Source organism: Triturus cristatus, chromosome 6 (assembly GCF_964204655.1).
Source record: "Triturus cristatus chromosome 6, aTriCri1.1, whole genome shotgun sequence".
NCBI classification, from domain to species: domain Eukaryota; kingdom Metazoa; phylum Chordata; class Amphibia; order Caudata; family Salamandridae; genus Triturus; species Triturus cristatus.
The window spans coordinates 1368627449-1368641586 of NC_140589.1; the positions used below are offsets into that span (position 1 = coordinate 1368627449).

General features: G+C 46.4%; 1 protein-coding gene across 1 annotated transcript in view; it reads left to right on the forward strand.

Annotated features, from left to right (window-relative positions):
• The first annotated feature begins 2622 nt into the window (after positions 1–2622).
• The window catches only part of FANCL (FA complementation group L), a 433780-nt gene continuing 422264 nt past the window's right edge, over positions 2623–14138 (forward strand). The window contains exon 1 of the mRNA XM_085612370.1: positions 2623–2901. Coding sequence (XP_085468496.1) covers positions 2809–2901 — 93 coding nt within the window. The 5' untranslated portion in view covers positions 2623–2808. The remainder of the gene's footprint in view (positions 2902–14138) is intronic.

Sequence of the window (14138 nt, forward strand, 5' to 3'; positions counted from 1 at the left end):
TGCTAATACTCTTGTGCCTTATCCCTGTCATTCTCCATAGAGCTATTTGATTTCTGAACTCTGAATATTTCTGTCATGGAAGAATTAGATTGCTGATGAAAAGTAAGGACCAATTGAGATTAGTATCCGAGCATCAAATTCTCATGTTATTGTTCTGTATTGCAGCAACCTGGCTCCATGTTGGTTGAATTCTTGTCTGCCTAAACTTCTTAAGGAGGTTTGACCTCACTGTTGCCATTTTATTTCTCTACAGTATGGTCTTAAGAGTGATTTACTTGAAATTAATTACTAATTTGTAATAAACACCCTTGAACTTGGCTACCGATTCCTGGTCCTCTCTTGTGTAGCCAAATTGGTTACACTGTTAATTAAACTGAACATTGATTGCACAAGAAATGCTAACTCTCTTTCCCCTCAATGTGACTTATAAAGATCCATTAGAGAACCAAGATAGAAAGTAAGTGATTTATTGATTCAGCAAAGGAAGAAACCTAAACTCCTACCTTGGGCCCAGAAATGCTGGATCAAATCCGATGGCTGGAGAGACTGCATTAGTGTGCACAGAAGTGCTACAGATTGTCATGCTACTTTGACATTACAGGTTTCACTGTTTTATAACTACAGGTTACTCAGGATTAGTGGTCAATTTTCCTTGGTAGAATGTTTTTATTTTTGTTCTGTTGTTCTTGTCTGTGTGTGTGACTGAATTGTGGCTGTAATGATTATCTGCTATATGTGTTACGGAGGTGTCTGGTGTGCAGGTGATTCCTTGGATGTTGCAGGATGGAATTGTCGGTAAACCCGTCCCAGCCATGTAAATGTGCAAGCTGGGCCGAGGGCCAAGGTGCCTTAGATCTGTAGAGGACAACAGGCAGATGACCTAACAAACTAATTCAAATCCTTTTTTTTTTAACTTTAGGCAACCAGCGCCTGCTCATTCTCCCCAGGTGCTTCACAAACCTTCTTGTCCCCCTTCTCGTTGTTTCCCTTTCTACCATACCCACTGGTCTATTTCCCTACTCAACCCTTGCACCCACCCAGGGCCGGCCCTAAATCGGATTGACCGGGCCAGTGCCCTGGGCCGAAAGAAAATTTGGTGTTTCTTGTGTGGTGGGGGATCATTGCGGTGTGACGGTAGGAGGTGTGAGGAAGATGGGAGGAGGGCAGGGGGTTAATGGGGTGCTAACAATTACACTGAGGTACATTAAGGGCTTATAACAAAGTCTTTAACTGGACCCGATTGAGACCAAGTGGGATGGACGAGCTACTGCTTTCATGACATTAAGTCAGGCAGCTCCCTGCTGTTCCCCTCGTAATATTGGCGCTCCGGGCCTGAGACCAGCTTGCCCATGCCCGAGGCTGGGCCTGGCCCCACCACACCAGTCTCCCAGGGCTAGCCTCTCACCGCCTAGTCTGAGCTGGCAGAAAGGAAGGAAAGGAGCTCGGGTAAGCCTTGAGTGATTCCCTGAGTGGAAGAGGTGGTAATGTGGAGTTTCAAAAGCCGGTAGAATGGGGGCTGGGCTCTTTGCTGTAGCCCAGTCTACCGATTGCTGGTTCAAAATAAACCTGGGGTTACTTGTTAACCAAGGTCTGTCTTTTCTTCTTGAACCCCACAATGTAACTTACCTCTTTATGAACACACAGGATACAAATTGACGACCTGTACGTAACTCACAGTGCACTGCAGCATACTTATTACCCATGTTACCTATTTTACTCAGTGCTTGAAATGGAAAAATAGAAGTGCAGGTATCCTGTACCAGAGAACCTGCTGGTTTCTGATATGTGCCGTACTCTCCAATTAATAGAATAACGTCACTCTTGAGAAGTGCAGGTACTCTCGCTCTCAAAATAAAATAGTGCCGGTACTCAGTACCGGCCCATTTAAAGCACTGATTTTACCAGTATTGGAAGCGACGACCTTCAGAAAGCACATCTTTCTGCAGTAGGCGCTTTAGCTCGCTGAGCTACCTTACAAGTGAAACCACTTGGCCAGCAGATACGGAACAAAAAAGGTTATTTCAATCACATATTGTTTCAAGCTGCAACTTAATTTTTTCGATGAGCTGTTAATACTGGATGTAATTATTAACCAATACAAAGGTTCTTAATTTGCCTGAGCTGTTTTTGCTGGTAATAAGTAATTTTACTTAATGGCACACCTTATCAAAAGATAGTACCTCTGAAGTGGGTAGTGATAACAGTACAATATACTGGACGGCAGCCGTGTTAATTTACGCACCATGTCCAGCGACAAGCACAAACGTATTGTGTATCAAGTGAGTGTGAAACTGTGCCCTGAGACTAGGGACCGCATCACTTGATAGAATAGTTGGGGGTCGATGGAAGCTCGACGCTCCCTTGAATACAAACGCCACGCCTCTTGCAAACGATTCTTAGTTTCGCTTTTTATGCAACACCGCCATGCCCTTAGGCGCTTTAAAATACTGCCCCTTACTTCTGAGCCTAGTGTGAGATTAACCTCACTCGCGCTGTCCTACAGATCATACTTTCTTTGAATTACTAATATTTATTTGTATTTCTCTTGCAGAAGTTAATCACTCGCGCACGCGCAGATGGCCTTCTGAAATGCGCCTGCGCGGGCCCCATGCTTTCATGTTTGGCTCATGACATCCCGGAAATGTTTTAGCGCGTACTTTAACTGAGCTGTGTGCAGGCTGTAGTGTAGTCCGCAAAAATGTTTTAGCACGTACTTTAACTGAGCTGTGACGGCTGTAGTCGAGTCCGCAGCCCTGCCTAGCTGTGGCAAAGGAACTCTTGGTCTTCTGAACGTCTCCAGGCAGTGTCATGGAGGCTGGAGGCAGAATGGCAAAGCAGTTCCCACTGCTGTTACCCCAGGATCGAGAAAAGAGGGTATATGACGGCTTCATCACAGCGCAGGTATCCAGGCTACGGCCCCTGATGGGATGACAACTTTCTGTGTATTTGCTGCTAAAACAAGCATTTGCAATGCATTCGGTCTCGCATTTGTGAAAGTTAGAGCTATTGGTATTGTAAACGAGAATGTTTACTTATGTTTGTTTGTTTTTAGTGGAGTGTATTGTCGCGTCGCGTCTCAGCAATAACCACCACACAGCCAGGTCAGCTTCTATTCTTTATTGTATCGTTGTGTATCTGCAGCCAGCATGCTGCACGTCCTGCCTCCTCTGGTCTGCCCCTCACCCCTTGACAGTGTTGCCAGATTTTTTCACAACTTTCAAGCCCAAAACCAACGAAACGGTAGCCCAAAGTAGCCCAATTTTGCCACTCCATTAACTTACGTGTAGCCTGACTACAACGTTCACAAATATACTTCTATTTCATGGATTATATGTTTACCTCCCACATTAATCAGATAACTTACATTTTGTACACTGAAATCAAAGTTGGTCTGTCAGGAAAACTGTCACTCACTTGATATCGCATGGTGTGGAGCAAGCCGGGCCAAAATATTCTGGGTTCAATTTGGGGGACTGCAAGTGCGGAAACGTTCTTCTTGGGAAAGGTGCTCTCTTCAGCTTGCATACTCCCGTCAGGCCCCCCCAGAATAACGGCAATATAGGCCAATGCTTCATGTTTTTTCACACTTCTTTGAATTCTCCCAAAGCAATGCTGAACATCTCTTTACATACGCAAATTACGTATGTTTCGTACTTTGTGGTACTCATCAGAAGAGAGCAGTTCGAGGCATGGGGTGCAGGGCTTGCTGCTTGACGTTCCCATGAGCTGATACCTGATAAAGTGCAAGTGCATTCTGCAGACTCACACAAGCGCCATCTCCTGTTTTTTGCCAGGCAACAGCATGGTAGATCCTTGTTCAGACAGTGGAAAGTTCAATTGTGCCAAAGAGTTCTTATGGGCCAGGCACTGGCAAGATAAGCAGCAGCCCATAGTCTGGCAGTGGCATGGTGATGGCTAGCAGCATCTCAGTCTGTGGTTCTGCCAAGATTAACAGCATCCTTCAGGGTCTGGCAGTGGCACTGCCAAAAATAGCAGCATCCTTCAGGGACTGGCAGTGGCAGGGTGAGGTGTGGAAAATGCTCCAGGCAGTGCAGAATGTAGCAGCATCCTTCAGGGTTTGGCAGTGGCAGGTTGAGGTGGGTAACATTGTTCTGACTGGTTAAGGTGCACAAACTTCTTCTTCTGGGCCAGGCACTGCCAAGATAAGCAGCAGCTCATAGTCTGGCAGTGGCATGGTGAAGGCTAGCAGCATCTCAGAGTCTGGCAGTGGCACTGCCAAGAATAGCAGCATCACAGAGTCTGGCAGTGACAGGTTGAGGTGGGCAAAATTGTTCTGACTGGTAAAGGTGCACAAACGTCTTCTTCTGGGCCAGGCACTGCCAAGATTAGCAGCAGCCCATAGTCTGGCAGTGGCATGGTGAAGGCTAGCAGCATCTCAGAGTCTGGCAGTGGCACTGCCAAGAATAGCAGCATCACAGAGTCTGGCAGTGGCAGGTTGAGGTGGGCAAAATTGTTCTGACTGGTAAAGGTGCACAAACTTCTTCTTCTGGGCCAGGGAAAATAGGGCCATAGAGCAAGAATATTAATAAGTTATGCAAGTCGTGTGCGAAAGATGATGTTCACATTTGACTTAATTTGCTTCCCTAATAGCATTTCTTTTTGTTTAGCCACCACATTGCTTGTCGTCTGTAGTTTTTTTTCATACTGTGCATTAATCTAGTGCTGTGACCTTGCTGCTCGCAGGTATCTCAGAGTTCAGATTGTGGGCTGGTGTTTCCCAATGGGACACAATTCAAATATGTGAGCCATTGCGGGGTTTAGATTATTTTGTCTCTCTGCAGAGTGCAAAGACCAATGGTTGCAAGTGCCAATTGTGATTATATATGAAAGTGTGTCATGGTGCTATAAAGCTGCCGAAATATTAACAGAACCAAAGTCTCTTTAGGGAATTGAGAGGCAAGAGAGTGATGTACACGATGTAGGTGGCCCAGATTATTATAGAGACACATTATAGTCTATTACATTAAACACAATAAGTTTTCATACAACAAATATTCAGAAATCGTATTCAAAAGTACCTGCATACAAGACAATAGAGAAAGTTTGTGCAAAAAAATATTTGCCTAAGATCGCACACTTTAAGCAGGAAGCCAAGATTTAGCCAGGCATTCTGGTTTCACTTTGTACCTCTGTATTTTGGGACGGTTTTGTATAGTGTGAACTGGCACAAAAGATATTGAAACACTTTACATGAGCACCAGTTTCATTACACAACGTCAAATTAATGTTTGCAGGCACCAGGAACACTATATCTATGCGCTACTAAGATGACGCCCCATCCATTTCAGAACCACTGCTCCACTTTGAATGGGTAAATATTAGGCAACACCTCGAACATACTGTAGAGATACTAAAGATACAGATTCTAGAGGAGGGGAGAGATGCCCATTATGAGTAAGGCTCCCTGTTTTCCGCTTTTACTGGATTTTTACAGATAAAAACAGACAGAGAACCATTTATTTTCCTGTCTGTATTTATTTTTAAATGTGGATAAAAACGGAAATTTAGTGATTCTAAATGCTGTCAATCATGACTGCCAGGCCAATAGCTGTGCGGATTGACAGGCAAGGGGGTTAACAAATATAGGGTATACACATTTCATCGGAATTTCACAAAACCTAAAATAAATATGGATAAATACAGGTAAAATTTGCAAAAATTACATATGGATAAATACAGACATGACACAAATATAAATACCATAAAACCGGGAGCCCTAATTATAAGGCACTGGACAACTGGCATCTACAGCCATATAAATCATGAGCACACAATTCATTTGCCCACAAATACAACCCTTCTAAAACAAAACAACAACTGCCATGAAAACAATATTAAGAAACCCACTCCCAAGGAAGATAGGCGTCTAATTTGGGCAGAGACCCCTCTGTTGAAACATCAAACAGAGGCCGGCGGAGCACTGATGTGCAATTGCTTGGCATTGGTGGTAAACACTCTGGCAGCTTCTTTGGATAAGGAAAAATGCCCTTGCTTAAAATTGGTACTTAAGACTGTGGAATACTTTAGACATGGAATGGGTTTCAAAAACAGCCACTATTATCAATAGAGCCTGAATCCATATGTCACCCTTTGCTTGATTATCCAGCCAAATATTACATAACTATAAAGTAATTTAACCACTGTCTTTTATGCTGTTAGGGACGGTGGGAATTCAGATATTATGAACTTTAACAGGATGCATTTTGTAACTGACTGCATGAACCACGCGGTGTGGTACAATCTTGTCATCTATAGAAATGTATGGTTCATCATGCCGTTTGAATGAACACCAAATAGTAATAATAACTTTACAAAACTAAGTTGCACCAAGATGCACACACAGGAGGAAGACTACAGGCAATGGTGGGACCATGTACAATAATGTAAAGGTGGCACTGGGATAACTGTGCTCATGTCAAGGACACGTTGGGTCATATTCAGCTTCCGGAAGGTTTGTTAGCAGTGAAGGAGACTGCTTCCTGTTCATGAAAATCTGAACAGCTTCAAGGAACAAATTCCTGGTTCGCTCCATGCCTTCTATTCACACTCAGAGCCGGCTATGTTACTTTTGCTCTTCCCTCCTATCCTGTAAGACTGTGCTGCTCTCGGGGTAACTGCACTGCCGAGTGCAGGTCCACTACACTGAGCACCACTGGTCCTCTCTCAGGCCATGTCTCTGCTGTTCCACCACCTAGAACAGTAGGTGAGACAGATAACCCAGTAGGGTGAGCGCTTGTGGACAATAATGTGTACTCTGCAAGCCCGCATTCAGGCAGGTCCACTTCAACTCTTTAGGTTCATGAAAAGCTTACCCTTGGTTTTTTGATTATAGCACCTCTTAATGATGCAGTTTGTCGTGTGCATTGCGCACTCATACTATCTATTTAAAATGTCCTGTCCCAAGAGGCACTTCTACAAAGGAATCTTTTTTACAGCTATTAAGCAAAATTAAAAAGTGTGTTAGGTAGTGGGCCATATGAATACTTTTTTAAGTGTCTTCTGGAACCCCAGGTAAGAAGAAAGAAAACAAGGGCTGTTTTAAAAACTATCATGATAGATAGATACCCATGTCACCAGTATCACTTCCCGAAACAGACCAATGTCTTAGGGCATCTGCTTTACAAGTGTACCCGTTTATCCATTTGTGGTGAAAAAAAAAAAATACATAAAACACACGCAACCACCGAGGTGGTTATCAGTGACAGCTACTATTTGGTCTTCTATGGAGTCTGTCACATCTTCCCCTGAAGGATGGGGCTGGCAGGTGGTTGAACAAATGGCATTACATAATAATTTACAGGGCCACAGGCTGCTGGAGGAAGCCAAGAATATAATCTGCCATGCCTTGTTAGTGGAGGAAAGAAAGGAAATACACCTTAGATAATAAGTGAATATGAGGATTATATTACGATGATGGATTCTTTCACCATTTATGCTAGTTGCAACACAATGGTAAAATAAAACAATAATAACTACAAAAAATAATACTAACCGGAACAAAAAACTTCAACAACATTAATTTAGAATTTACATGACTGCTACGCTCTTAGCGAGCTGTTTACATTTTATCCAGTCTTGTCCAGTTTGGGCGGAACACTTGGCTACTGAGATGCTGCCATTTTGGGGAAAAACACTTTTCTTAAACATTGACCTGCGCTCTGTCATATTAGTAGGCAGTATAGTTTAATAGTGATTGATCTGGAGAAACACAAACTTACAATTTACAACTTAATACCATGACTGGTGGTTCTCTTTAATAATCATTATTGATTTCAATCCAAATGAACACTTTTTGCAACATTAGGATAATCAAAGGCTTGGGGGGGAAATAGTAACAACACCCTGGAAAAAGCAAACACTCATAGGGAATGAAAGATTAAATAAAGCATGTGAAAGGTAAGCAGGAACAACATGGTGAACTTAACACTTTTACATTTATGCAGAAATCAACGAGTATTTTTGCCTGAATACTACAGGGCCCAGAAAGGACCCATTTCAATGTCCCATGCTTATATGCTCACAAAACGTAAGCAGTATTGTTTAAAAATACCACGGGGCATATTATCAAGGAACGGCGATAATGTTATCGCCGTTACTTGCTAATATGGCCCCACATTCGTGAACACAAAGCCGCCCTACACATTTTGAAATGCAATACCTCCAGGTTTGACGCACTTCGCCAGGGGGGCGGGGAACAGCGCTTCACTGGCAAACTCGGTAAAATGACGCTGTTTTTGTGGTTTGAATAAAAAATCTGCCCACTTTAAGAACACTCCGTCTTCCTTTATTTCATTATTGATTTCATATTTTGAAGCTTTTTATTTCCGAGGCTGCTGCAGGATCGGACATTTGAAACGCAAATGCACGGTGTTTCCCCTACCCTACTGAAGCATGGAGCACAATGGCAGGCAGAGAGAGGGGGGTGCAAGGGTTGTGAACCCTGGCAGGTTGCTGGCAGTGCGTACACCCCCCCCCCCCCTCTGGCAGCCCGGGCTGAAACTGCTTGTTAATGGGGCTTTGTTGGTTTTTCACCCCTCCTAGAGCCCCTGCATCGCCACTCTCTATTGCTGGAAGAATTTACATTACACAATACCAAGCCCGAGGCGGGAGACTAGCCTTGAAATCGGTAGTCTCCCGCCTGAATCGGGAGGGTTGCCAATAATGGAATCTATACAAATAAAGTAAGGGCACGCTGTGCCCTGCCTATCCCGCCCACTTCGACCACTGGCACGCATACATTTAAAATGACACACCTGCCTCACCTTTAAACTTGCTGGGGAGGGCCGCCGGTGCAATCTGCAGAGTTCACAGGAGAGGAGGGGCTGGGGCCGGGAGGGGCTGGGGCCGGGAGGAGCAGCTGACTGCAGGGCAGGCTGAGGCTCCTACAAGTCGAAGTCCCTCGTAGTCGCAGGCTCAGCTCTGAAGTTGAAAAAGAGGAAGTGGGGGGGGGGGGGGAGCCCAAAGATAAAGGGCAAAGGTATGGGGCGGGCCAGTACCCTACCTGACGCGCCCACCACAACACCACTGAGTAAATAATCTGACCCACGATTGGGTCACAGGAACCCCAGGGCAGGTCAGCACACTCTTGGGGGCAGGTCGGGAAGTCGCTGCTGGTATAGCAGGACCCTCATTGGAAGCAGCTTCCCGCCTGCAAAGATATACGGCCCTGCAGGTGTTACTTGTGGGCAGGGGCCGCAGGGCACAGACACCTAAAGGTCAGAAAGGGGTGTGATGAGGAAGGCAAACATCGGCTGCAGCGTGGGCGGGGCGGCGCCGCACAAAGCTTTGAATCCGCCGCACACTCGGCGGATTCTAGCCCAAATTTCGGCAGCCCGCCCAACACGATTTTTTCTCGCACAATCGGGAAAAATATCGCCCAATTGTGCGAGAAATAGCCCAATCTGGCAACCCTGCCCCTTGACCGGAACTGGTGTCCGGTGACCTCTCCTGCCCTCTGCCCTCCTCGGGGTCCTAGTGCCCCATTTCTCAGGACACTACATCTCCCCCCTTTGTCACAAAGGCATTACGACAGTAGCATTCGTTAGTAATAAAATGGGACAGTCTCTTTTGTAGTCAGTTGCAGGATGTGAACTGTCGACTGATGTGACCCGTGAGATGCTGCCTAGAGCGGCATTTCACATTTCTTCTATTAGTCTCTTCGGTCTCACAATGTCTCTTCTTGGCCTCTCCACCTGTCCTTGGCCCTCCTTTGGCCTTGTTGCTTCTGCGACACCTGCTCCATTGCACTCCCTTGTTGTTGTTATCCCTTCGGTGCCTGTCACGTGCTCTTCCTCTTTTTCTTCTTTCAAGCCTTTGAAATGTGAGCTGTTCCTTGTGATTCGCCTGCTGTCTGACTCTGCTGTTATCATTGTTCCTTTCACTTGTGTTATCGTCAATGGGTCTTGGGCGAATGCACTGTCCGACTTCCGTTGTTGTCTCTGTCGTACAATGACAGTATCTCCTTCATGGAGGTGTGATTTGATGGCATGTCGTCTTCCATCAGCATATTCCTTCATTCTCTTCTTGGCTGCCTCATCTTTTGCTGCCACGCCTTCGTGCCCCGGCGCGGCCGGTCCTTCTATCTGCGGCAGCCTTGTTCTGCTTGTCCTCCCTAGTACTAACTCCGCCGGGCATTTCCCTGTCGATCCATGAGGCGTGTTTCTGTAATCCCTCAGCATTTGGCATAGTGCTTGGCCTAGGGAAATCTGCGACAGTTTCGCCCTCTGAACTGCCTTCTTGATGTTTCCCATAAATCTTTCGACCATGCCGTTTGCTTGCGGCCATAGTGGTGTTACCTTTCTGTGCTGTATTCCGAGGTAAGCCATGAACCTTCGGAATTCCTCTCCTGAGAACGGAGGGCCATTATCCGTTTTCAACGTCTCCGGCGAGCCCCAGGCTGCGAATATGTCGTCTAGAACAGGTAGCGTTGCGGCTGCTGACGTTGAGGAGACTGATCGCACAATCGGGAATCTGGAGTATTCATCCATTATGACCAGTAGGTAAGTTCCCGCGTCTAGAGGTCCAAAGAAATCAGCGGCCATTGTTGTCCATACTGCTCTTGGTAGTTCCGACATTTGCAGTGGTTCTTTTCTTGCAGGCGGACCCGTCGTTTTACAGAGGTGACAGGCCGCGATCGTATCTTCGACTAGACGATCTAACCCCGGGAACCAGACCTTTTCTCTCAGCAGTTTTTTTGTCGCCACAATGCCCCTGTGTGACTCGTGTGCAATGCTGACCACTTGGCGTCGTAGTGAACTTGGAATGACTATCCTGGTGCCCCTCATTACGATTCCGCTGTTTGTCTCCGAGAGCTCCCCACTTATTTTCTGTAGGGCCAGCATCTCCTCCTTTTGTACTCCTCCCTTCCATGTGCAGTTGTTGTTTATATGTCTCCATCTTTGCTGTCTCGTCGTTTCTCTGGCCGCTCGGAGTGTGTCATCTCTTTCCGTTTCTCTCTCTATCTCTGTGAGAGTTACTGGTGCCGGCGTGCTTTGCTTTAGCACGAAGTTTAAGTATTCCTCGGCCATTGAGGCCTTTTTTTCTGCATGTGGCAGCGGATGCCGTGACATGTAGTCGGCTGGATTCTGCTCTTTCCCAGGTTTGTGTATAATTTTGAAGTCGTAGTCCATTAGTCTGATGCCCCAGCGCTCAATGCGAGGCGGCATCTTTGCTGCTGGGTTGCCGTAAATTGTTACTAGTGCTTGGTGGTCTGTGATGATGGTGAATGGCTTTCCGTACACAAAAATGTGGTAATGCTCGCATGCCCATACCACCGCCAAGCTTTCTTTCTCCGGCTGGGAGTACGCCTTCTCAATGTCTGTCAAGCTTTTGCTGGCGTATGAGACAATCTTCCTTGGTGACTCCTTTCCCGGCAGGTGTTGTGCTAATATTGCACCCAACCCCACTGGGCTGGCATCAACCGTCAGCTCGGTGCAGAGCCGAGGGTCGAAGTATGCGAGGTGCTCCACCGTCATCACAGCCTTCCTTATCTCTTCGAACGACTCATTGCATTCTTGAGACCAGACAAATTTCTGGCCCTGTTTCGTTAGCTCTCTCAGCGGCGTGCTCACTGTGGCAAAGTCTTGTATGTATCGGGCACAGTAGCTTGCCAGGCCTAGGAATGACCTTATTTCTGCCACATCTGACGGTGGCTTTGTCTTCTTTAGCGTTTCCACTTTGCTGGGATCAGGCCTCATCCCTTTTTCCGAGAATATGTGTCCGAAGAAAATCAGTTCTGTTCTCCCTAGCTCGCACTTCTCTCCATTTAGTGTTAGTCCAGCCTGCTTTAGTTGTTTGCACACTTGCCTTAAGGCGCTGTCATGTTCTCCGTCCGATTTCCCAAACACTAGGATGTCGTCACTGTAATTGAAACTGTTGTGTACTGGTCGTATCACCTGTCTTATTGTCTCCTGAAATATTTCGGCCGCTGACGAGATACCAAAACTGAGCCGTTTGTATCTGAATAGTCCTAGGTGTGTGGAGAATGTTGTTATGTACCTCGACTGTGGGTCCAGCTCTAGTTGGTGATACCCTTTGCATAGATCTAGCTTTGAGAATCGGCACGCCCCTGTCAGCCTGCTGATCATGTCGTTCAGATGAGGTCCTGGATGACGTTCCCTCGATATTGCAGTGTTAGGTATTCTCATGTCCACACAGATCCTTATTTTGGAAGTATTTTTCTTCGGGACTGCCACAATCGGTGATACCCACGGTGTTGGCCCGTCTGCAGGCTCAATTATGTCTTGCTGCAGTAGGTTGTTTATTTCTTCCTCCACTTGCGGTTGTAGGTGAATCGGCACTCTCCTGTGATGCTGTGCCACTGGTCTCACCGCCTCATTTATGTGTAGGGTGACCTGTTTGTCTTTTAGCTTCCCCAGTCCCTGCAGTATTTCTTGATATTCTTGCAGTATGTTTTCTTTTTCTGTCATGTGGTACGTCATCGCCAACAGCCCCATGACTTGTGCCGTCACGTTACTCAGCAGGCAGGGCGCTGGGATGTCCCCTTTCAGCACATGTATTTCTTCCTGTAGCGTCACGTCCTGATATGTTAGCGTCTCAGTGAACTTGCCCATGTTTTCTACTGGTGTCTTTGATCCCCACGTGAACACATCTACTGTTGATGGCGATAGCGTTGGCCTTGTTCTCATTTTCACGTACTCGGACATGCACATTATGTTGCATGTGGCACCACTGTCTAGCACAAATTTTGTTCTGTGGCGCCCGACGTCGATGTCTACTGTGGCCGTCTTTTTTATTTGCTGTTTCTCCACCAGCTGGATGTGTTCCTGCTGTCTTCCTTCTTTGGGTGTGTCGGACATGAGGTATAGCCGTGCTTCTCTCCCAGCCGTCGTCTGTTCATCCGACTCTTCCGACGAGCCTCTCTCTGCTGTCTCCATATGTCTGGCGTGTCTGGTGCCTGTTGTCCCTTGTCTTGCTGTTCGTCCCCTCTCGTTCCTAAATTTCCTGCTCATGCAGGTGCTTGCGAAGTGATTGTCCCTATTGCATTTTCTGCATTTCTGGCCCATTGCTGGGCAGGTGCCAACGTGTGGGAAGTCAAGGCCGCATCTGTAGCAGGTGACTTCTTGTTTCCTGTGATGTTGTTGCTCCCTGTTGTCGTTCCTTTTGAAATGTTCCGTCATCCGATGTGCCATCGCTTCTCCCTTTTCTTTTCCAATTTGTATTTGTTTGGCATGTTGCGTGGCCCGTGCTTCTGTGCGGGCCATCGTCAGTATTTTCTCAAGTGTTGTTGGTTCTTTTAGGATGCGTGCTCTGAACTCTACTGACAAACACCCTACGATGAGGCGCGTTCGTATTGCTTCTTCGTTGTCGAATTTATCGAATTCGCAGTATGTCACCAACTTCCGCAACCTTGTCGCGAAATCATCCATGCTCTCTTCTAGTTGCTGGCATGCTGTGTGGAACGTGTACCTTTCAAAATCGATGTTGCGTTGGGGGTCGAACTTCTCTGTGAGGCACGCTTTCGCGCCTTTGTAATCTGCCGTTTTTTCACTTGGTAGTGTCATCATTAAGTCTTCTATTTCGTCTCCCGCAAGGTTGACCAGCAGATCTAATTGTTTGCTCTCTGCGACGTCCGTCGCGCGCATGTATCGTTCAAATTGTCGTAGCCATCTCTCCCATCTGATGCCTGCTTGTGGTTCCGATATGTTAAATGGCAGTGGCCTGCGGAACACAGCTTGTGTGCTCCTTGTTTCTTCGTCACCCATATTCTTCCTTTCTTTGTTTTATTTATGTACTTATTTCCTTCTTTCTTCTTCCTTCTTGTTCTTCTGGTGCTTTTTTCTTTCTTTGGCACCTTTTTCTTATCGTTTTCTCCTTATTTGGACCGTTTTTCGTCTATTTTCCTTTTTTGCCTGACTCTAAAATGGCCTCCCGGCCTTCCTGTGCTCCTATTGGCCCAATTCGCCTGACTCCAAGATGGCTGCCGCACTCTCGCGCGATTTCGCGCTGTTCGGGATTTTGCCTGATCCTTCAAAATGGCCGCCGTCTATCTTGGGCGCTGATTGGCTCAATTCGCCTGACTTTAAGATGGCCGCCTCCTCTCGCGAGAGTTCGTTAAAGCTCACGCACGGGAGGGATCTTGATCTTTCCTTCAGTTT